At 44.7% G+C, this 25054-nt stretch overlaps 1 protein-coding gene across 1 annotated transcript; it reads left to right on the top strand.

Moving 5' to 3' along the window:
- The first annotated feature begins 505 nt into the window (after positions 1 to 505).
- On the top strand, positions 506 to 22387 carry sfrp5 (secreted frizzled-related protein 5). Its single transcript, XM_036546882.1, has 3 exons — positions 506 to 1327; positions 12394 to 12471; positions 20923 to 22387. The coding sequence occupies exons 1-3, from the start codon at positions 796 to 798 to the stop codon at positions 21249 to 21251; spliced, it is 939 nt and encodes a 312-aa protein (XP_036402775.1). The 5' UTR covers positions 506 to 795; the 3' UTR covers positions 21252 to 22387.
- The last annotated feature ends 2667 nt before the right edge of the window (positions 22388 to 25054 follow it).

The following is a 25054-nucleotide window of genomic DNA, read 5'->3' as shown; positions in this document are numbered from 1 at the left end:
CTATTCATAACTGGGGGTACCATTAGCATATCCCTTAAACATGGCCAAACAACCTGACCACCTGTAGCTGCCTCACAACCCCACCCCCCAGCAGCACAAAAACTCTTCCAGACAAGGGGAGGCAAAGGAAAGATTATGTGTGTGGAGAATCTGTGTGTCTGCGTGTGTGTGTGTCTGTCAGCAGGCGAGAAAGCGAGAGGAGGAGAAGAATGAGAAGGGAAAGTGGAGTCCACAGGCATTGTGCTCCAGAACAGCCTGTTGCTGCCTCAAGGAGTGATTGTTGGGGAAGGTGGGGGGGTGGAGGGGGAGTGCCCAAAAGGGGACAGAGGCCCCTCCCTCCTGTGAAGTGATTGGCTGAGGGAGGGCTCACTGAGTCCCAGGAAAGCCTGTGGGAGGTGTGGTGTTAGCTTGGGCTGCTCGGGGGGCTGGCAGCTGGTAGACCCAGTGATCCACTGCCTCTTATACACTAGGTGCACCTCAGAGAGCCAGAGTAGAGCACAGCACTGTGGCGCTCCCACCGCCTTTCCCTCAGAGCCACCTGACAGCAGCGTGCAGCCAAGGAAGCCCAGGAAGGCTTCAGGGGCTCGAGGAACGCAGCGACCTGGATTGACTTCTTTTCCGAGGGAGGGGGGGACAAGGCCAGGTCTGTGCCACGGCTCTGAAACCCAGCGGGGGGGGGAAATCATCGGCGGGATTATCGCTGCTTTTATTTCTTCCCTGGAGCTCCTTTCCTCGTTCTCACTGTTCTCTGTGCAAGCTTTTTTTTCTTTCCCCCCTCTCTCTCTCACTGGGAAGATGGTGAGACGCGGGAGTCTTGCCTTGCCGGCGAACATGGTGACCCTCACCCTCGGCCTCCTCCTCCTCACCTCGGCCGCCGCGGCCGAGGAGTACGACTACTACAGCTGGCAGTCGGACAACTTCCACAACGGGCGCTTCTACGCCAAGCAGCCGCAGTGCGTGGACATCCCCGCCGACCTGCGCCTCTGCCACGACGTGGGCTACAAGAAGATGCGCCTGCCCAATCTGCTGGACCACGAGTCCATGCCCGAGGTCAAACAGCAGGCGGGCAGCTGGGTGCCGCTGCTGGCCAAGCGCTGCCACGGCGACACGCAGGTCTTCCTCTGCTCGCTCTTCGCGCCCGTCTGCCTGGACCGGCCCATCTACCCGTGCCGCTCACTCTGCGAGGCAGTGCGAGACAGCTGCGCCCCCGTCATGGAGACCTACGGCTTCCCCTGGCCGGAGATGCTGCAGTGCGACAAGTTCCCCATCGACAATGACCTCTGCATCCCCATGCAGTTCTCGGGCAACCACGCCACCCAGACCCCAGGTAATGCCCCCCCCCACCTCCCCTGTGTTACCTTTAACCCCCTCCCCATGGGGGGCTTTTGGAGTGCACCTCATAGAAAGTTATCCTGCCACAAACATATCCTGCCAAATTAGCACATGAAAAAGGACTGGCTACTCCTGCGTTTCTATTTTTTAGGTCTCTCTGTATCACTGCAGGAAGGTGATTTCGATGGCACTGTTAGGGAGAGTTTAGGCACTTTTACTGTGCGTTGCCTCATGCAGAATTAACCAGGACAGAATATGCTGCCTGTGGAGCTGTTGCTCCACCGAGTGCCTCAGCTGGAAGGGGGTGTTGCTTTATTGAGCAAAAACACTTGGAGGTGCTGTAATGCTCAAGGATGGACAAAGTTGTTCCAGCAAACTAATTCAGCCAAAAACTTGAATAAGTTTTACAGGAGGCAATGGCTTAGGCAGATTCTTCAGGGGTTCTCCTGTGTAATTTAACAGTATGCTTTTCTGACACACTGAATGCATTGGAATAACTTAGAATGCTGTTGCATGGAAGACAGGCATGAAAGGAACCTATTTATTGAATTTGCTTGGGCCTGTAAGATTATGATCAACAGACTGCAAAACTGAAAAGCACTGATGGTTAACTTTTTATGTGCAAGGATATTTCAGATCAAATCAATACCTTCATAGGAGACTTGTAGTAAACAGAACAGTTAAAATTTACCTCTTTGTGTAATATACAGTAGAAGATATTCTACAAATAAACTATTAAATGTGACTGCATATTTCCCCCTCTTGTCTGCACTATTTGAATACTTTTTGAATACAAAATAAGCTATTTAGGTAAATAAAAGTTCTTGAAACTTCACATTAACCTGCAAGGTTTCCAGATACAAATATTTGCCACATTGTACAGTGTGTTGCTTTAAGGTGATGAAGAAGCATTTTAATCCTTTTGTTTGCTTTCCCTTTGCTTTTTTGTGCAATAATGAAATTTTCCAGAAAGGAATTGGCGCTGTGGAGTTTGGCCTAACGTTAGATCAGGGCTCTTTAGAAATCACGGGTCTCAAAAGTGGCCCGCTGACGTGAGGGAATTCGTTGTTTTCGGGGGGTGGGTGGGTGAGGGCGGGGGACAAAACGGTATTCTCCGCTTGCATTATTTAAAACAAATCTCATTCGGAATGTGGAAGGGACAATCCCCGCTGGGACCACGGCTGCCCTCTCCTTTATTCCGCCTTGCAGTTAGGTGGCCAATTAGGTAGGGAGCCAATTACTGTGGATCACTAATTAGTCTGAATGGGAGAAAATTAGTTTATTGAAGGCAGTGGGACCATCTGGAGAAGGGGCTTGGAGAAGAAGCAAGGGAGAGGAGAGGGGGTGAGAAGGAGGAAAGAGAGAGAGCAGAAAGTGGGTGAGAGAGGAAAAACTATGGGAGGACGACTGGGGGTAGAGACAAAGCCACAACCTGCTATGGAAACAAAAAAAGAGACTGTGGTGAAAACCAGGGAGAGTGATTGGCAGGGGAAAAGTGATTGGCAGGGGAAAGCGATTGACAGCGCAAGTGACTGACGGCTAAATCTCGCACAATGTTGTCTTTGTCCTTTGAATCGCACACAATAGTAAAAAGGAGTGACAAAGTACTTTGAAATACCTCTTTATGTCAAACTGTGCAGCAAAAGTAACAACAGAAACATACAATTCAATTCAGTGTAAAGTACTTGAGCAAAATTCACACGCTGCAAAAAAGGTCATAGATGTACCATACGTTATCATACACAGCTTAAATCACATGGCATTACCTTCAGTTTGAACAGTAGGCTTGTTAATATGAAGAGTGTGACATGACTAACTGCTATTTGTCTTTTTTAAAAAAAAAAAAAAAAACTTTCCTCCCTTTGTCACAGAACGCCTTGTAACTTTCTTCAAGGATTGTTGTGGGAGAAACTGTTTAACTCTTACTTAAAGGAATGTGAGAACACCACTTCACACTTTCAATTAAGAAATAATTATAGGTATGTAAAATGTGCCTACCGCTTTAATGCCTCATATTTACATATCTGCTACGTGTGTTCACAGATTATTGTGTTCACTATGTGTCGGACTGTCTTGTGCCTTATGCACCTGTTTGAATACAGAAAAATCTCAAATGAAAGGAATTTACTGGTCATGTTTAAATAAATGTCAAATCATTATAACACAATGCATTGCTCGCTGGATTCCCTATATGTTAACCTGGACACAATGTAATATTTCCTCGGGTTAATGGAAGACAGCTTTTACATCATCAAAACAGCTACATCTACAGCTGCGTTGCATCAGGGCACCGTGATTCTGTGCTGTTTTGACAAGGCGAATCCGCGGAGGAGCTTTTTTGATTTACTTCGTAGGCAAGCCAAATGTAAGTATTTGCGTTTGCTCCTATGCGTCGGTGAGACTGGGGGCTCCTCCCGTGATATTTCAGCCCCGCGTAAGAGGCCAGTTCGTCAAAGCAGGCGGATCACGTCCAGCGACAAAACACCCTTCAGATTCATGGCTGCGCCCGCGGCTGCTTCAGGAAGATAAGAAGTAGAAACATGTTACACTCCGAAACCGCACCTAACCTCAGGGTCTGTGACTGAGGCTCCCGTTTGCATTAAACAATAAAATCTCTAAAACGTTTCCAGCACCAACCTCAAGGTCAGGGAGGATTGCGGTACAATACATTCCGCAGCTACAGAAATCCCTGAGAAAGGATAGAAAGTATTGCATAATTGAATACAGAGAGAAGCGTGGCACCCGATCAATCCACACAGAAACGTACGCCTTGCAAGAGCTGTTTCAACCTCCAGCCCTCTAAATGTAGCTTGGTATAATTCACAACGATATTATCGGGAGCGATCGTGAGAGCAAAGATACAATCAAGCCGCTCTGACGTTTGTGAGATACTGCAAGGTTAGAGACTGTGTGCGGAAAATAGCAGCGCGAGGGTAAAAATCCACTTTCGGCTTTTGCTGTTGGAGAGGTGTTCCGAGCCAAACATCAATATCCCGGTCATGGTGAGGGTGTACGGTTACGTGAAACAAAAGTCTTGGGATACCATGACAACACAAACAAGAACCTGACAACCTCGGCCGTTCTGGACCAGTACCAGCCCGCAAGAGGAAAGCAAAGATACTAACTCTGTGGTGCTGCCATAATGAACTCACGGCAAACTGTTCTCGAATAGTCTCCGTGGTGGTTTCAGGTGAGGTCTTGGATAGGCAGCTCACAGCACGTGTCCCGTGTTTAGCGGACAGAGTCTGGTAAGCCGCGGCAGTTTGGCGAATAGTAAGTGACAAGGACAAATGAGGTGTTCCAGCATGCAACATTTCATATTTCCAGCAGCGTTACTTGTAGAATAATTTCCTCGAAACATTAAGCGCTAAAGCAGAAGGAGCAAATGTCTTCAATGTGTAATATCTGCCGCATTAAAAAGACATGAATTGCCATAGCTCATTGGATGGACACTTTTGGTATGTGTGTTTTATTGAGAATCGTACAGTCAAGAGCCTCGAAAGATTTGGTTTATTCGCTTAAAGATTCAGAAACGATTCGTTTGCTGCAATGAAGCGTATTACTTTCTTTTCCATTTCCTCAGTCACATTTGTTCGCGCTTAAATCAACTCCTAAAAGCACAGTACTGTATATCACGGCCACTGGTGACTCGGTCTTTTTTTTTTTTTGGCATATGCCAGCTACACAAATACACGGTAGAACGCTCTCTTTCTGGGTCAAATGCAAAGCTTAACCTCTGCATTCTAGTTTCACCGAGCAGCCAGTCATGCCCGTTGCTCCTTACCGCCGTTCTGAAGTAGGCCTACGTGCAACAAACGAACCACAATGAAATGGAACCGTGAAGTCCACGCGCATTACAGTGATGAGATGTGTTTAGTTATAGTCGAATATGTTGGCTGTATTAAAATGTAGCCTTTATACTTTATAGGATTTACTGCAAATGCAAGACGCGTGCTATTTTTTAGAGCCCCTTCGGGGAAACTCCGGGAGACGTTTGAAAACCCCCTTGTCTGTGTACACTGTGCATTTAAACAGATGTTGAGGTTTAAGAAATAAATCACGCGCCATATTTTATCCGGGTGCAATAATGTTTTATGTCAGAAGTGTTACTGCTCGCAACTTAAGAGTCCAAATGAGTCATAAAATTGTGACCTGTGCATACTTTACGCTGAACATTTTGCCATAAAAATATGCTACTATCTGAAGTGCTAAAGACGCACGTAGAAGCAGTTTGAAGCTGAGAGAAGATAAGCGGGAGCGCGGATGCGGGGGCTCAATATGACAACACGCAGGGAGGGAGGCGTCGATACTTTGCCCCGCTGACAAGCTCAATGACACGGCTTCCTGGAAGAGTCCCTTTGGTCGGCCAGACCTCCCTCGTTCCGAGCCCCAGCAGGGTGCAGGGGGGCTTGTCACTCAGGCCTGGCTTGGCTGGGTCCTGGCCTAAACTGTATAATGCAGTAGTTTGCCAACAGTTTGCCTTTCACGTTCTGCTTTCCTTGAAATCTTGACAGCGAACGTCAATGGTGAAATCAAAAATCGGTGTAATCATTATTCATCCAGTCAGTGCGTCGTTAAATGTAAGTTTTCATGCATTTACACTAGGTTTGTACCGGATTACTGCATTTTTTTGCACATTTCTAGTTCAAAGGTGCAACCATCCAGTTCAGATGTTGTATTAGATTAGAAGTGAGTCTCTCCCCTTCATATTGTGTATTTCAGGAAGTAATTTAGAGCAAATGAAATCGGACTCATCATTCACACACTTGTGTCAGATCTGCGGTTTTTAAAAAACGTGCTATACTGCGGTATTTTTAATGGCACCATTGCAGAATTATTTTGCAATGGGGTCATTGTAAAAGCGCGCAATGAAAATGGGAGTGTGTGTGTGTGTGTGTGTGTGTGTGTGTGTGTGTGTGTGTTGGGGGGGGGGGGGGGGGGGGGGGGACGACGACGACTACACTTTAAATGTTTTATTTTACAAATTGCAAGTATCCCCCTATACATGTAGTGAGGCTGTCATACACTCCGCACGTCACTGCTGGCTTGGGTATGCAAGTATATGAAACAGTGACGCAGGAGTTGCACCGCATACGTAGGCTCTACGATTCTTCGGACATCGAGTTAGTGACGCAATGGAATGGTAGGTGCGAACTGCACCCTTCTGCGGTCTCGCAAATGTCTTGTGTTCGCAGTCCTCGGGGCGTAAGCTACCGCCTGAATCCGTCGGTTTCACGCTGCATTTAGAGGATGTCTGCTACTTTAGCGAGATATCGAGCTCGTCCGTGTTTGCTTTTCCCCAGGCAGCGAACAGGCTCGCCTGGTAGCACCTCTGTACTACCAAAGCTTACAGACTGAGTACAATGTGCAAGATGTGTAACTGACAATCCGAAATAGCCCCCCCCCCCCCCCCCCCCGCTCTCCTTCCTCTATGCCAACCTATTGATGTCTCCAACGAAAAATGGAGGAAAAGCTCACGCACATCGCGAAATCAAGTTGAATTCTTCTGTTCTCACGCGTTAACATTTCTGATTTGTTTTTACTTATGATTAGAGTTTCAGGTTTCCAAGAGAACCCTCGTAAGAGTTAAGCTTTCGTAATTATTTTACCTGTTGAGCACTCTGAGGACTTTTAATGTTTGAGTTAATGATGTATGTTGACGATTAATCGTATCTGTCTGCACTGCTCCTCTGTCTGTACAGGTCTCGGTGGGGCTATCAAGTCTTTCCTAAAATGCCTGTTTTATTCAAGGTGACCAGATTAGAAAGATAGTCATGAATGAAGGGTTTTCAAGTAAATACCCCTAGTTTCAAAGCATTAAACCTCTTACACTGCGGCTTGCTGTTAGTATTGAAGTAATCACTCGTATTTTTCTTTCACGCTCGTCCACCAATTTGCATAAAGATTTTAGTTCTTTCACAGTCACCCCTGTTTTTACAATGAGGTCCAACAGTTAAATAGAGAAAAAAGAATTTCAAATTAAGCAGAGTCGTTGTTTACTGACATCCAGAGTCTCCATTTTCATACATAGTCCAAAATATAGGACGGTAGCCTACGTGTTGACCTCAAACCAGTTGTAACCGCCTGTTTTGTGTACAGTTCGGCATTCCAGACAAGAATTGAAATAAAGTTTCCCAAAGCAGTGTCCCAATAAGAGTGAAGTGAGAATTAATGTCGTTGATCTGGTATAAAGTAGGCCTACAATGTTTACAAACACGGAGGTTGAGAATGGATAACGCTGTATCCATATAATTATGTGTATCAAACCGTCATTCCAGAATATGTAATGGAATGTAACGTTTTACATCAAATGTTGTAATATTTACATCAAACTGATTTTGTTAATATATCAAGTATTTCTGATACCAAATCAGAAATTATTATGATTAAAGCTAGGAAATCAATTATTTTAGGTTAATCCAGATTAACAGAGAAGTACCTTTATGGATATATTTTTCTGATAATGTATCAGTTATTTTCCTCCAGGGCAGTATAGGATATGATTGTAACGGGAGGGAGGGAGTGGGTAAAACTGGACGCAATCTCAGTGTAATTTGCGCCTTGGTAAACTCCAGCAATAAAATGTATTTTAAAATTAAGAATTTACCATGCGGTATTCAAATGAATTATTCTCAAGCCTGCTTTACACCAGGAAACACTGCGGTGGTGACTAAAGAAACGTCCCTTTGGATTTGAATGAACCAATTTTTTAGAAGCAAATGAGGCATTGCCGCTATGAGTGTTTCAATGCAACAGAGAAACTGCAGGGGCGATCCCAGTTACTGTATACAGATGGGTCTGTATTTTCATTTTCTCTCGTTTGTCATCCTTGAGAACTGTCATACTAATTTAAATTCTGTTCGTTGGTGGAACTTCGTGTCAAATTATGGGAATTCCTGTGGAGTTGAAACGCTGACATGAGGGGTTCACCCCCGCCCCCTGAAACCTAAAGCATTGAATCGTGTTGAACTTTGACCCTTCATTATCTGCCTTATTACTCATGCATTTAAGGTCTGGGTGATAAACGATGAACTTTGGTATTTCACCGAAGAGGAAGACAGGACAGGGAGATGCGTAAACTGCTCGTTGCAAGGGAGGGGAGGGTTTCTCTGACATAGACACTAACATCACTTTTACTGTAGTTGTGAGCAATATAGCTTTGAGAGACGTGAGGCATATGCATTTCAACCAAAATGCACTATTGGCATATTATATATCACCCGTAAAAGTGATCTCAGATCTAATCAAGTTAATAAAACCTCCCCCGTTGATATATCCATTAATAACACCATTGATATGGCAATATCCTACTCTCATTCAAGGTTGTTATTTCTTGAACATGCAGTTTCGGAGAAGCCTTGAGTAAACGGGACACGTCCGTGGCGGGGTTTCAGCGAATAAGGAGTGAATACACAAAACAGATGGGAGAGCTACAGCGTGTGCACACAAAGCCCCTGAACTCTCTCCCCTAAGTAGGTGGCACGGTCTTCGTGGAAGGCCTTTCCTAAGCACAAAAGCCGAAGCCAGAGAAGAATGCGCTTCGGTCAGTGCGTCATGCGCTTAGTCTGAAACCCGCCCTCTCAACGCTGTATTCACCAAATCCCCCAATTTCGATCTTACGCGCCGCTGCAGGATACACATGTGCACGTTTATCCGAACCAGAACCGGGGGCGTTGGACAGTGATCATAAAAGTAATTTTTACACTCTGGCGGGGCGTGCAAGGTTATCTGGGTAATTAAAAAATATTTTATATTTATAATTTGATTAACAGCCCCACAACTTAAAATGGGTTGCCGCAACATAGGCCTAATTTAATGACCAAACAGCCTACGTTGCTACAACGTGGAAAGTGAAAGGTGCCGTTTCGCAACGTAATTTTGTAACGTTGTCAGTCTGTAACCTCGACGTCCTGGCGACCATATTTCGCGGTGATCAAATGAGCACTTAACTGAAGACGTTGCTGCAACGTTGTGTGTTAGCTGGGCGTCAGTAATGGAGCACAATACGGCAATTCTTTGTAATAGCAAATTGATTTTTAGACCAAAGCGCGTCTATATCCATGCTGATAAGAACAATTGATAGTTAAATATGTATGGTAATCAACCTGCTTTTGTGACCTGCTCTGGTATGAAAATTGCACAAGAATCTAAGAGAGAGCTGATAGCTCGGCTGGCCTGGCCGTCTCCTGGCTGCCAGAGCACTATGCAAACACCATTATTTAGCGAGCTTGACAGTTTGTGAGTGCCACTTCATGACTGTATATCAAAACCAGACAACGTCTGTTTCACATAGGTAGAAATGATTCCAGAGCGTATCTTGGCTCTCGGGCATTAAAGACCTAATGACAGCAACAGCGCGACCATAATAATGCTTGAACAGCGGGAGAGTCTTCGCGATCGTTCCTTAAACAGGGAATGTGCGTCTCACGTGGGCAAGCAGACTCCAAAGTCTTAAACGCCCGTCTTCATTTTGGCGGAAAGTGTTTAGTTTAGCGTGATCCAGATTAACAACAAAATGACTTTCATCTGCTCGGCGGCCTCCGTAATAGGTATTCGGGAGGACGCATACTTTTCACTTTGTCATTGTTCCAGTCCGCTGTAGTACAGTACTTTCCTTCTCAGCTCGACAGGCGCACCGCACAGGAATAATCCATAATCCATCCCGCTGATTTAAAGTCACTTTGCCATTAAGGGCTGCCAGCATGTCCTTAAATATTTGAGTGTGTGTGTGTGTGTGTGTGTGTGTGTATGTGTGTGTGTGTGTGTGTGAAGTAGGAGGTCAGAGGTGTCCAGAATTTGTGGTGAAGCCAAAATGGCAAATCATTTCTGAACCCTCTAAACCCTGGTAGCACCGCTGTGATCTCCTGCGGGCCAGGGTCTGGGCTCACTTCAAACATAGCAATGAATGGCCCGGTGGAATGGCACTGCTTTTAATAACACTGTGCTGATGAATTTCAACTGACACACACACACACACACACACACACACACACACACCTACATTTATATTTATATTTGAGTTTTAAGTTTGAGTCCCTGCTGTTTGAATGTATTTAATTTGAATTGTCACAGTAAATATCCAACTATATAGTTAGATACCATGTAAGTTATATTAGTTTGTGAGTTATGTAAGTTTCAGTCTGTGAGGGCATTTGATAAAATATAAATCATTTTTTGTTTGTTTGAAGCTCTGTACTATTGCTCATGGAACAATATTAAGAGCTTTCAACTGGTTAACCACTAAAATGGATTCACTGATAGGATGTGATGGGTTTGCCTTTAGCTCAGACTGCTCAATCGAAAACTAATACAAGCCATCCATACATCAATTTTAATGAAAACTGGCATCCGATTCTGTTCTTATCATTGTTAGCTAAACACAGACAGTAGTTTTCATTTGGATCTGGCCAAATGGGAGGGAGTGTGTCTTCAACACACAAGCACGTTCTGATTCCAGATTAATTTGTAATTTTTGGGGCCACAAGACTTGTCAATTTGTCAGTGCCTGTAATTTAATATGGACTAAAAAACATTTGGTCTCACCTTCACCCAGTGCAGTGTCTTCTTCAAGGAAGCCAACTACCTCCCAGCTTCTATGATTTTGAACTTCAGTTAATACAACCATTACATTTCCAAAAGCTGAATCTGGTTTGCAAAATGGTCATTTCTGATTTTTTCCCCTTTAATACTCCATTTCATTTTTTATTTTTTTCCCCAAATGTTGCTGTTGAACTGTATTCACTCTTCTACAAGACATTAGAATGTTAAAAAAGTATGAAAAAACAACGGTTAATAACCTCCACAGTGATACCCTTACTGTAAGACAGGGAAAATTAACAAAGAAATTGCTTTCGTTGCATAAGCTTTCTGCACAATAGTGGACAGAGGTTAATGAACTCATCCTCACACTTTCCCAGGTATTTTTAGAAACCAGAGTCCTACACAGCCAGCACAAGTTACAGTTAATTAATTAATCCTTTCAGCACAGTGTATGCAAGTGTCAATCAATATGTACATCCGCCTTATTTTACTGACCGAAACGACTGAGCTGTGCTTCCTGGTGAGCTTGTATTTCCGGACATGGCTGGTTGCCTGGCGCTGATTATTGCTCCCCTATTGAACTGCACGAATTGCTTGAACTATGGTAGTTACATGGACCTGCAATCTACTTGATTCTTCTTCTACTTTGGAATTCAGTTTTCAAAGTTCAGTTCTGCAATTCGAATGGTCATTCTGTGCTCATGGAATAAATTAGAGCTCGTTTGCTCCTGTGTATGGGTAGCATAGCAGTGGGTCTTGACATACTGTATCTTGTCCATCACAGTAAGGTGCCATCTCAGGGTAGCCAGTAGGGGGGGGGGCGCTCACACAAGTAAACCTGCATAAATGGATGATGCAGAAGGACAGAGGTGAGGACATCAATAGCTACACAGCAGGGATTAATTTAAAATGGAACCCATGATATAACCTGCCTGTAGTTGACGCATTTAAAAGTGAAATTGTTCATTTAAATGGCGATCTAGCTCATCGGTGTCAATTTGCAAAAAGGTCCATGAAAAGTTAGGGAAGTTAGGGAAGACTGCACTTTGATATATGTTTACACGACATTTCAACTCAAGTCATTTTCCCAGCTGTAATTGCACTGTCAGCATCACCCCGGTTTCCTGTTCTGTAATTACATCCATAGTCCTTGAGTAACATCTGACATTGTTATTTCCATAGAGCCAATGCTTAAAAAAGCATTAAACTTTCAAAGCAGAAGAAGTGCTTAAAAAGCAATAGTGTATCTACCAAGTGTGACTCACTAATGACAGCAATTACTCCACTGGGAGACATGTTGCAGGAATGTTACAATCTGAAGGTCACAGATCAAAGCTCTTAATGAACTGGGACCCCCCAAATGAGAAGCTTGTGGGTTTCAATCTCAGGTGGGACAAAGCTGTTGTATCACTAGGCAAGGTGCTTCAGATAAGGCCGTCTGTCTGCCAGGCAGGTTAGTAATGTAAGGGGTGAATGTTTCCCAAAATATGACCTCAATGTTGTTCTTCTGCCTCCACACAGCTTCCAAAGTCTGCCCTCCATGCGACAACGAGCTGAAGGCGGACACCATAATGGAGCACTTCTGTGCCAGTGACTTTGGTAAGTACTTTAAAAAGTGTGTCAATCAGTCATACTGCATGTGTCAATCAGTCACACTGCGCTGTAATAACCAGTGACATACTAAACACAGATGTGCTCCAATTGTTACAATGTGTTACAAGTGCAGTGGTACCCACAAAACTACCACTGTTTTTGGACCTCCCAATGCTCCATACAATAACCCACTTTTACAAGTCCAGTGGTTTTACTAACACACAGACTGCCCCCCCCCCCCCCCCCCCCCACCCAAACAGCACATGCAACTGATAAGACCAAAAGACAGACTTATATCAACCTTTGTAATGTTGATGTTTGGGGGGGGGGGACAAAAACATAATCATTTAATGAAGCCTGTTGGAAACACGGTAAACACAGAACAGAGAGTGCAAAGTATGGATTTTTTGAGCTAAGGCCTGGTTACAGGTGTTATGGCAGTTTGTGGGAAGTATTGTGGCATTATAAATCTGAGGTCATACCCCAGACCTGTGCAACAAACCTCACACCTCCAACTATCTACAACATGTATAGCACACCTCTCATACTCTTATGATCTGTGTCTCCTCTTACCCTGACTGAATTAATGTCTTCATTTACGAGTCTGTTTTTCAAGATCCGAGTAACATGAGTACCAGCTCCTAGTGACAGTTGTGTTTAGTCAGTTGTCTGATCTAAATCACAAAAAGGGTCAAGTCCATCTGGCTACATAGAAAATGGATAAATTGACAATGATTAAGTACATAATTTACCTGCTTTCCCAAGCCACCTATGCAGGTGTATACATTATGAAACCAGATGCACATGTTGCATGACTTTAAACACAAATAGCGTTTCCACTGGGCATCCCTATTTGTCGATAGAGGAGACTGGATGTCCACATCAAATTGAAGACGTTTTGTGAATTTTGTCCTTCTTGTGTTTGTTATTTCAGTGATGAAAATGTGCAGTGGCCTATTCTTCAGCTCTGGAATGTCGGGTGTTTGATTTCCACCACAAAGTTGCAAAAATGCGACATTGTTTCTTGTGAGCCACACAGATATGTGTTGTATCACTCAATCCAGGGTCCCAGGCCACTGAACAATACTTGCACAAGACATGGAAAATAATACCACTTGGTTCGAAGTGGTGGGTACGAATTGTTCTGGTGCCAGATGCAACATGACCTTTGCTCCCATAGCATTCTTTAGTCCGATCACAAGGACTGGCTTGGAAATAAACAGTCATCACTAATGTTTCAGAATTCAGAACGTTTTACTATGCATGATGCTGCATGTGTGATAAATAAGAAGATTCGGTAACGTTTATGTTTCTGATACAGCTCAGACTAAGCATTATTGCATGTATAATGTTGGGAAAGGTGGTTGCTTTTATGATGATGCCAAGGAAACATTTACTATACACATGTAAGTTATATCTATCTTTTAGAGCCTTCACACTGTGGTTGTACACAGCATCTAGTCAAAGCTTGACTTAAGTGATGAGAAGGGAAGCTTGCACCTTATGGCAGAGTAGCATAGTGGCAAGGAGCAGGGCTTTTAACAGAAAGGTTGCTGGTTCAAATCCCAGTACTAAACCGAGAAGTGTTTTAGGAAGCAGCCATGTATAACTTATAAAAAGTTGGGCACGGCTCACATGTAGAAATCAGGCATTGGGTAGATGTGCACTGTAATTTTAAGGCAGCAGACATTGAGGCAACACTGAATATGTTGATTGGCTTCTTTGATTGATCTTTGCTTAGATGTTGCAGACCTTATTTTCTATACCTACTGCAAATCTGAATGATTTGATCAGTGTATGCTGAAGTAAATGTACCTGTAGTGCAGTGTGTTGTCTCCTCGTATTTGTGGCACCTGATACATAACACACCATCTGCTTGGGATTGCACACGAGGAGTTTTTCAGCAATAAATAAAACTAACGTTGATATTAATTCACCTTACCGAGTTCTACTTTTACGTGAGTGCATAAACTGGCCTCCAAAACAAATAATGTAACTACAGTCATGACAACAAATTGGCGTGCTAAGGTTGCAGTGGTAGCTGATTCTTCTTTGTTGTTTGAGTTGCCTGAAGTTACAGTAGGTGAATTACTGAACTGCTCTTCTCGGAAACCATCAGAATTTTTGCGGAGGGTTGACTTTGACCCCTTGTCCAAACCAGGCACGTCTTGCATTATCACTGTTGATTTTTTTGTGGTTTGCAATTCATTCCCATGGTCATTCATTGAGGCAGGAGGGACTTCTAGCACAACATCAGTCTTTTCTCCCCTTGTCTTCTGCAGTGGTGAAAAGTCTTAGCTTCTCTTTAAAGCATCCAAGTAGTGTTATAAATAAGAGCAAAATCCAAAAGATTTTTTTCAGGCATGGGAAACTTGACATCATAGATGAAAGATCACAGCATAGATGAAATTAAGCTGATTGCTATAATAAGTCGTACTAATATTACACTTTAGTGACGAATGACAGTTCTATGGTATGACTGTAAATGTTTTGTGCCAAATGCTTTTCATTTTGGGGAAAAAATGCTTTGCCACTAGCAGTTATCATTGTGAGGAATAGAGGACTGGGAATAATTCCTCAGCAAGCTTGAGAGAGTTGGAGGATACATTAAAAACACAACTTGAGACATGGGGGGGGAGGTCAACTCTCATGGCTTGATTGTGTTTGATTTCGATTGTGAACTGGCAGAGGCTCAAGACCACTGCTTTCCCAGCGGTAAAGGACACAGCATGTTGATGGAATGCATTAGAAGGTGAAAGGGTTTGGACTGGATAGAGTTGTCTGAGCAGCAGTGGAGGACCAGGGCACGCTGGAGCAAGGCCGTGCCTGAGTCAGGCTGGATCCACGGGGAGGAAGGGGGCTCAAAAATGGGTCTGCACTTTTCCCCCACTGGCACCTTGGCCCAGGGGTACTTACTCTGGCAGACGTTTAGGCATTCCAACCCCAACAGTGTGTTTGTGTACCCTTTTCTTTCTGCCAGGGAGTAAAATGTGTGTGTGTGTGTGTGTGTGTGTGTGTGTGTGTGTGTGTGTGTGTGTGTGTGTGTGTGTGTGTGTGTGTGTGTGTCTGTGTCTGTGTCTGTGTGGTGTGTCTGGCCATTTTAACTGTATGACTTGCCCTGGATCAAGACTGCTCAATTTATTTTCTTTTTTTTGTGGGACCATAGGGTCCCTTCCCACATACCCCACTATTTCCTCAATGCACTGTGTCTGTTTGCTGGGATCTTTGCTGTTTTCTTGAAAATCTGAAAGGCATTGTTTTCTAAAGTCAACTTACTCCAAGAGAAAGATATTTCTGAAACCCATTTGCCTTCACTTTGATGTGTGCTATAGCATAAACATAGTCCGATATAATACACCGAAAGGGCTTTTAACTTACAAAGAATGTAATTTGTTGCGGCAAACTAGGATGTGGCATCATCAATTTTAAATTCTTTTTGCATTCTGTTCTCTTTTACTTGGAAAAGCAGTGGCCAAAAAGTGTAATCTATAGTTAGGGCTGGCAATCATATGAAGTCAATATTTATTATTGTTGTTAATTGTGGAATCAAATAGCATCTTACCCCAAGCCCTGCAAAGTTAAATTACCATGATGCAATAAATCTTTAATTAGTGTGTAACATGATTGCATCTAAAGGCAAATTGCCAGTTTGAAACAAATCTATGGAGCCTTTTCCCCCTTCTACAACTCGCATATCTCATTGGCTGTGTGTTCAGACAGGTCTCTGAGCCGAACAAAACCCAGAGATTACCACAGAGGTATAGATTGCATGGAGGTATAAATTATAGGATTGCCAAGTATGACTTCAGCACGAATATTGCTGTGCAATGTGATGCGTTAGCCCCCGTAATTTTTAATGGCTTTCGTCTTCAATATTATTTTTCCACTTATTTTTCCTTAAACTGCTTGCAACTTTGCCCTGACATCTTAAAATCAGTTCTTAGCATGTGTGGCCTACACCCTTATCTGGAGAGACTTAAAGCAGATAACATTTTGTGAACTTCCCAGCTGGATAGCCTGAGACGGAACCCAGGATAAATGCCAGTACTTTTCCCAAGGGTGTGTCAGAAATGTCCCACCCCAGATTCAAACCCGTAACCCCCAGGACACTAAGTTCACTTCCTTAAACCCTATTCTGACACCTTGCCAAATAGCTGCTGTAATTCAAATTGGTAATTCCTCAAAACACTGTGCGTTACATTGATTGGATCACAGGACATCCTGAACGACGTATTCTGTTTAATCGTTCACAAAAACTCATGAGCTACACTTTGCTTATGTTTAGCTTCGTAAGACTGTTGTAAGGCCTTCATAAATATGACATTATTGCTTTAAAAGCCAACAGTAAAGCTAATGGTAAATGTTTTTTGTAAAAAATGTCTTTCTACCTTAGTGATCATAAACTTGCATTTTCATATGAATGCTTTATAAATAGTAATGTCATGCATATTATGTATAAATCATAATGCATGCTAAGTATGCTTTAGGAATGCTGTTTGATGATGCATTCCAAGAATTTCCAAGAGTTATTGCACTTTTGAAAGGTTTGGATTTTAAACTGTCCTGAAAAAGAAGATGTACAATATAAGAGAACATATGAGGAGGGGTCCACAGTAAGCCCCCAAAATGTGCTCTTTTGAAAACAGTGACTATTTAATAGAAATAAAAGGCAGATATAATTTGCCATATAAATCTATGCCTGCTGTGAAGGTCTTTCTGAAATAAGGGCAGACATATCTCAGATTCCAATGCACTCATGTTTGGGAAATTATATAAAAGCCTTTATTTAATCAGGAGGAGTATAGTATGTCTGGGAAGTGGTGGATCTTTAGTCTTGGTTGGATGCTTTTGGTTGTCTTTGGCAACACTGAGGTGATCAAATACCTACCCTGGGTCAGCAGACCTGATTCCCGTTAATCCTAGTTACAGGTTTTGTTGCTAGTCCTGCTTTGAGCCTGGTGGCATTTGTGTGTGTGTGTGTGTGTGTGTGTGCATACTTGTGTGGGTGTGTATGGGTCAGGCATTCATTTTTTGTAGGGAAAGACTGCTTCTCCTCAGAATGACAGATGCTCTAGCTGCAATCCCCCCCCCCCCCCCCCCCCCACCCCAAAACCCAGTCGAACCAACCTCCCACAAGTTAAAGAACTCTTGTTTAAAAGGTGGGTTCAAACTGTCACCAGGACACTGCCCAGACCTGCTCATTCAAAAAAAGCGCCTTGCGCCATGGTCTGCGGGACAGGGTGTGTGTGTGTGTGTGTGTGTGTGTGTGTGTTGGGGGGGGGGGGGGGGGTGTCCGACCAACACGTAATTCGACAGTATTTTCCTTCCAGTCAATTTGCGTTTGGGGCCGTAATTGCAGGTGGTCAAAGCGAACTCTGTGGAGCTCCGCAGAGCCGCCTCTCGCCAAGACTGAGTGCAGACCGCGACTGAAACAACCCTGCTCTCTGTGTGTGTGCGTGTGCGTGTGTGTGTGTGTGTGTGTGTGTGTGTACACGCGCCCATGAGTCTTTTCCACAGTCACGACCGCGGCTGAAAGCTCGCGAACCTTCGCTGTGTGCTAAGGCAGTAAAACACCCGTTTTCGGTCTGTGTGGGCGCAAATTTTCGCTGCGGTCAGTTTAACGGAGCGTTTCGTTAAACGCGCCAGCCATGTTTTTTCCCTTGATTTGTCTCCGTCTGACGTGCCTGCCTCAGAAGTGGGCAAGTCCTCGATGTCGAAATAATATTTATCTTGTTGCCAAACCCCTGACAAGAAAACTGGAATCCAATCTCGTCGGCGGTGAGGCCGGCTTAACACAAAGTCGCGGAACATTCCCCGCGACAAGCACAGGCGGATCTTTCGTGCGCCGCATCTGAACGGGTGTATGTTTATAATTCAGTAAACCAGACGGCCCGGTATGAAACGCGAAAAGATAATAATTTGAAACGGCGCACGACGAAACGAAGCCTGAAACCGGAGTTTCGTGTTTACCCGCTCGCTGATTAACGCGGACTTCAGGGGCGCGCCAAAACCGAGACAGCCGAGCGTTTTCGCTTGTCACATTTGTAAACAGAGCACCGGAATCCGCTCCGCGGGATGACACCGGATCCCGCGGCGACAGACCGCGAGGTGCCCGAGCCGCGGCTCGGGTTCTGCATCGGGGCGGCCCGACTGCTTGCATCAGCGCTTGCGGACCGTCTACGGAAACAGGGGCCGGTAAACATCCTCGCACTGGGGAAGAGCCGCAACCTTCCCGTCAGACGTCCTTCGGAAAGGCTTGCGGGGAAAATCAGGGACGAAGGCAACAGCTGATTGACAGCCAGACACTCTCAGACCGACACGGCATCCTTTTGGAGCAGTGCTGGCGGTGTGGGTTTACCGGATAAGAGCATGGTCGCTAATCAGGCTTCCATTGAAAACAGTCCCTGGTGAAAGAATCATATAGCGTTGCCTTAGTGGTGTCCCACAGAGTTAAGTGTATTTATGTAGCATTAAAATGCAATCTCTTTGAAAAAGCATGTCTAAATATGCCGTCTGCACATCTCAGGCTTTGTAGGCTTGGTATAGCCTGATGGAGGCCTGGATGAACAGGTTGATACTGTCTTGGAAAGTGACAGCACGTTACACAAAGATACTGTGGAGGTTGGAATGAGTGATGTATCTTTTTCACTCAATACTGTACCAACCAATAAATGATGTATATGAATACTTCCACACTACCAAGAGGTTAAGATCTGTTACCCTGCGCTCACACCGGCAGCGACAAAGCGGCCGGAAGTCATTCATTTCCAGTGGTCGCTGGGTGACATTGAGCGACATGGCGCTCGACACTGGGCGAAAAAAAAAAGTAGCCAAGTTCAACTTTATGCAAATGAGCAGCGACAGAGTCGAACGACGGCCAATCGGGGCAGATAGGCTTATATTCTTTCGCTGTGAAACGTTTTCTTAAACTTTAGTTCCTATATTAGCATTTTAGTTCCCATAGCGGCGATTGCAAATGCTACTTTGTGGTCCATGGTGTTTGAAGCAAGATCACACTCTTTATAGGAAAATAAATTCCCTCCAAAACATATTTTTAAGCGGGAATGCACCTGATTTGTGGGTTCACGCATATATTGGGCGATATATTAATAGGCCTGCCTTTAACAAATACGAATATACAGCTCCACGATGCATAGGCTATAGCAAAGATGATGTAAATATAACATATAAATACATATAAGAGTTGGCGATTACAGTGATGAGAGAGGAACGGCTGTTGCAAAGCCAACTAGGCGGGGATAAAATAGACTAGTGGTCTATTTTATGGAAATACTGAGCAATGCGACACGGCGACTACCAATGGGAGTGAAGGCAGCGTGACACACGTTTTGATTGGTTCTGTAACCTAGTAATCACAAGCCAGGAACACCCATAAGAGACAAGGGCTCCTGTGACGTCCGTGTGACTGTAGGGATAAAGTATTTGCTGGTGTGAGCACAGGGTTAGACTGCCAGCGTGCAGAAATTCTGATGTGGTACTGCAGTAAACCAATGATTAATAAATGCATTTATGAAATAATGCCATCATACATGTAACAGGTGATTACAGGTAGTGCTGCCTGGCGGTGTATACTCAAAAACTGTGAATCACGAATCATTGATTGGCAAAGACCTCCTCTAATCCAATACCAGTACACAGCAGTGGTTGCTGGGTGGACATGGCCAGGATTGGCCCCACCTACTTAAGCATCCATCTTCAAACGTCCATCTCTCTGAGGGGAGGAGAATTAGCACTCTGCGGGTTGAATGACCCATTTCTAGGAAGGGACCTCACTGTGTGGTCAGGCCTGTGAGACCCAGGGAATATTTTTTTCCCTCTCAGAGGAGAACGGGTGGCGGGCAATTGAAAGGCGTTGGTGTGACATAGAATATTGAATAGACAAAACAGTGAGGGTGTTTTAGGCTGTGTGGATACTGTTCCGTCATTATGTGGCAGTTGAAATGCCTTGCGACTGGTGTGCAATTATCCATTGTTGCATGAATGGTGAAATTACATAAAAGGTTAGGTATTGCTCTCGGGGTGGGCTTATGGCTGTGGTTGGCCCATTGGTTGTGGTAGGACTGGACATAATTTATGCAATTAGTTTAAACTGGGATTAGCTTGTTTTATCAGATAATTTGGGTAATTATACAAATCTTGTGCAGAAGTTACATATTAACTACTTTCTAGCAATGTGCAGACATGCAGTAAGCTACAGCGTCATAATAAATTGCCTGTGTACTTCAAAATGTTGCCAAACACAGTAGCTGTGACTGAATATGCAACAGACAATAACATGCATGGAAAGCCAAAATGATACAAAAAAAAAACAAATGGTATGTAGAGCCAGCGTATTAAAACGTCATGTTAAAAAAATCACACAGTGAGGGGAGGGGCATTTGCTGGGCAGCGGCGTCTAATTCTCTGACTCTTTTTGGCTTTTGAATCGCCCTGTAGCTCTGAAGATGAAGATCAAGGAGGTGAAGCGGGAGCGGGGCGACCGCAAGCTGGTGGCGGCGCAGAAGAAGAAGAAGGTGCTGAAGCTGGGCGTTCTGCGCAAGAAGGACCTGAAGAAGCTGGTGCTCTACCTGAAGAACGGAGCCGACTGCCCCTGCGCCCAGCTGGACAGCCTGGGCAGCAGCTTCCTCATCATGGGCCGCAAGGTGGACCAGCAGCTGCTGCTCATGTCCATCCACAAGTGGGAGAAGAAGAGCAAGGAGCTCAAGTTTGCCGTCAAGTACATGAAGTCTCACCAGTGCCCCACCTACCACTCTGTCTTCCAGTGACCCCCACCCCCTCCTCACACTCACACACACACACACACACACACAGGCATACACATTAACCCCCCCAGAACACTCTCGTCACATTGCCTCAAAATAAAGCACCCTCCGATTCAACCTCTTTCCGATTAATGGTAGCAACAGAGGCCTAAATTCAACAGTAATGACAATCTGGCGAGTGTGCGTCATGTGTGAAATCACCACTGGGGCACAACTTGTGAGGAAAATGGGATAGCCCTTGGTGTGGTCACTCTCTCTGTGCTTAGTCATAAAGCCATTTATATTCTTCCAATAGCAATGGATGAAGAAAAGTGCAAAAATTCAAAGGGGGAAATTTGCAGTAGAGGATGGGTTTTTGGGAGGTGGGCTTTAAAAAATTTCTGTTACGGATGCAAGAGAGTCAGTTGGAGAGTCATGTGGAAATGAAGTGGTCAATTTTAGACAAAGACAAGCAGGGAAAAGCCAGGAGAATTGCCTGAGAAAAACTGTACATTCATACACACTCACACACAAATAGATATGTACATACACACACATGCATACGCATATGCATACCCATATATATATATATATATATGTGGGAGTTATGTAGGAGGGAGCTAGGCTGACAGTGGAGGTTCTCTTCTGCTGTCATATGGCCTGTGTTTGTGAAGCTGCAATATAATGAGAACAAAATCTATATCACAGCGGAAACTCCCCTGTGCAGGTTTGTTGCGGAAGGACCGACTAGCTTATTTTGTAGATATTGGAAAAAAAGTATATATCTCATAAAAAAAGTAGGCTGTTAATACGAAACCTAGGTGAGGTGGGGACATTGGATGTGTGAGCCCTCCTTTCAAAGGGAGGGGGACGATGGAGCGAAGCTGTCACAGACTGTTCTACAGCGCAGCGCCCACTGTGGGCCATCGGCGAAACTGCAGGCAGCGCCCGGAACGCTCTCCTGCTCTGGAAGTGGACACAGCTTGGACACAGGCCCCCTTCGGACTGGACCAGCGTCAGTTTGTGAGATCTCTGGCCACTGTTGTTTGTGTTATTCACAGTTGTTATCATAAAACGTTTCCTCTTCTTTCAAAACTGATATTATCATTTGCTTCAAATATACACCTTATGGTATGGAAACAAGAATCTACAGACATAGCACCTGCGTTCACTGTTGCTGTAATGAATGATAAATTTAACTCTTGCAACTATGTTTTTTAAATCAATAAACTTGTGAGTAGTTATGTTACTGAAAAATGTCTTTTTTGCAAAAACAATAAAATGTACTTGAAATTTTTATAAGGAACAACATCTATGTATGTGTAATTACTAAACGGCAGCGTGTGTGTAAATATGTCATTTTCTATGTTTGCTACTAATGATTTTCTGACTAAATAGATTTAAGCTTCAGCGACAGGCTCAACAAGAAGCTTTCTGCTTAAAGAGGCCTCAAACCAAAATGAGAGATACTGATTCTCAAATTTGAATCTCCCTAATCTGACTAAACTCTGCCTCCTAGCTGTGTATGAATCAACCGTTTGAAGGAGACATTAAAAGAATGTTCAAAAGGGAACAGTAATTTCTGTCAGTTCTGTCACCACTGCTTGAAGCAACAAATCCATCTCTTGGGTGAGGATGCAGGGGTGCAACATCTGAACAGGTAACGTTCTGAACATCTTCAGACGCTGTGAAAATAACCTGCAATAGACGCCTAAGATGGATGCACCATTGGGGTTACCTGTGTGAGTACACAGGGGCACCATCCACCGAAGAGGGTGGGGGGTGAGGGTGGGGGTGGTGGGGGCAGGTAGCTGGCCCTCTCCAAGCTCTGAGATGCCATTCTCACATTGAGGCTGGTGGGGGTGGGCCCTGCTGGGACAGCAGCCCAGTCAGGCGCACTGGACCCAGAGCAGGTCCATTTCAGGGAGGGGTACTCTGGATGAAGGAGGGTGAGGGTGATGGTCACAGTAACAAGGTTATGCTTTCAAGTGTTTCCGTTTGGAAAAAAGGATCCAATATCTGTTCAAATTTGACAGGTCATGCGTTGCCAATAGTTTTACAATGTCTTAAAAAGTCTTACCTTCTTAGTTATGCAAAAGCTTCCTGAAGCTGTCAAAATAGTTCATGGATGATGTTATATGTGAAAACATGTGGAGAATGATTTGACATTTCAGTTTAAAAGCATAATTCTGCAGTGTTAAACACATTTAAGAATGACTTATTACTCATTGTAGATATAATCAAAGAAGGGCGTTGCCCTCTGTGGATGCCAAGATTATAAGATCAGGCACACTTAGAGTATATTTAGAGTATGCATAAAATCATAGTGTGGGCATGAAAACACCCCTCGTTTATTTATTTCATTTTTTTGCTTTTCCCCTCTTTATGTAGCACTCTTTTTGGGGTGACTGTGATGTCCTCTGGACGCAGTCCTCCAACACGCTCGCGCCAGCACGTTGCAATGAGTGACGTGCCGTTTGGAGGATGGGCGCGGCTTCACTGACGTTATCCAGGCAACTTTCAGGCGCCTGATGAGTCAGAGTTTTGGAGAGAGGCAGGACGGGCCACCCCTGCCAGCATACCTACCCCTGTCCCCAGCAGAGTGGAGCCAGTCTGTGGGCTCCCAGTCTTCATCAGCCCATGACGCGGCTAGGATCATACTCAGTCCCAGCCTGTGATCAAAGCGAGCGCCCCAAACCACCCCTGCTGACGGTAATGCTTAAACGGGCTGGAAGGCTGCCATTCATTTTCTCAGGGACTATGATGACATTTTCAGTGTTAGGAAAAAGTGTGAACAGTGAGCGCAAGGACATTTCCAACTGCAATTGCAGTTGCGCTAACAGGGCCTTTGAAGGAGTTGTAAACTTGCAGTGTGACTTCAGGTTTACAGCCACTGCTAACAAGCAGGGTGACAGGTAGGCTTAGGTGCCACCCCGACGACTCTTCTGGGAAGACTCTGATGGCCATGGCACTAATTGATGACCTTGTCAAAGAGCAGGATTAAGGTCCCACTTGTATTTCTGGTGCTGGATGTCAATGTTTCTAGGTGCTGAGACAGAAGGACATTTGGGGCATGGACAGAAATGGAGGAATACAGACTATATGTTCCTATATTTGCTCTAAAACAGGTGCTTGGAAGGGCTTGGAGACATACCCAGACTCTGCCAATTTAACTGCCCCGTCACTATCCTTACGGTGTCATACCACCTCCTCATAAGGTGTTAGCAAGGCCCTGTTGATCTTTTTTTTTGTAGATACAGAGGTCACCTGTGTTCTGCATTAAACACCTGCTGAACCTGCTCTCTGAGAGGGAGAGAGAGGAGCCTGCACACAGCCAATGCCCAGACAGGCCCACTGTCGGCCCGCCATCGGCCCGCTGGCCCCAGCCCATCACCCTGCCATCAGCACCTCCTCAAAGGTCACTTACCGTAATTAATAAGAGCCCGATGAAGGCGGCCAGGGGAGAACAGGGGCCCCTTTGAGCCGGAATGGCAGTGATAACGAATCCGTGCCGAGAAGCACCCCCGTGGCAAGAGCAATCAGAAGGTAATTTAGACCCTTGCCCCCCCCTACACACACTTCGTTGTCACGCAGATCGCCCAGGAGAGCAATATCAGTGGGAATGTTGCCAGGCCAGGCAGGGCCGCAGCTTCTCTTGGCTTGCCCTCCCGCTCGCTGTAATGTGTATCCCTCTGTGTCTTGTGCGGTTGCGAATGGATCTTTTGTCTGGCTTCATCGCTGGCACAGTCGTAACTGACACCTCTCTCAATTCATTAGTGCCTATCTCTCAGGCTCGGACTCCTGCTGGCACAGACTACAGCGCACTG

This window comes from Megalops cyprinoides, chromosome 15 (genome assembly GCF_013368585.1).
Source record: "Megalops cyprinoides isolate fMegCyp1 chromosome 15, fMegCyp1.pri, whole genome shotgun sequence".
Taxonomy (NCBI): domain Eukaryota; kingdom Metazoa; phylum Chordata; class Actinopteri; order Elopiformes; family Megalopidae; genus Megalops; species Megalops cyprinoides.
This window is presented reverse-complemented; position numbering and strand designations above follow the sequence as displayed.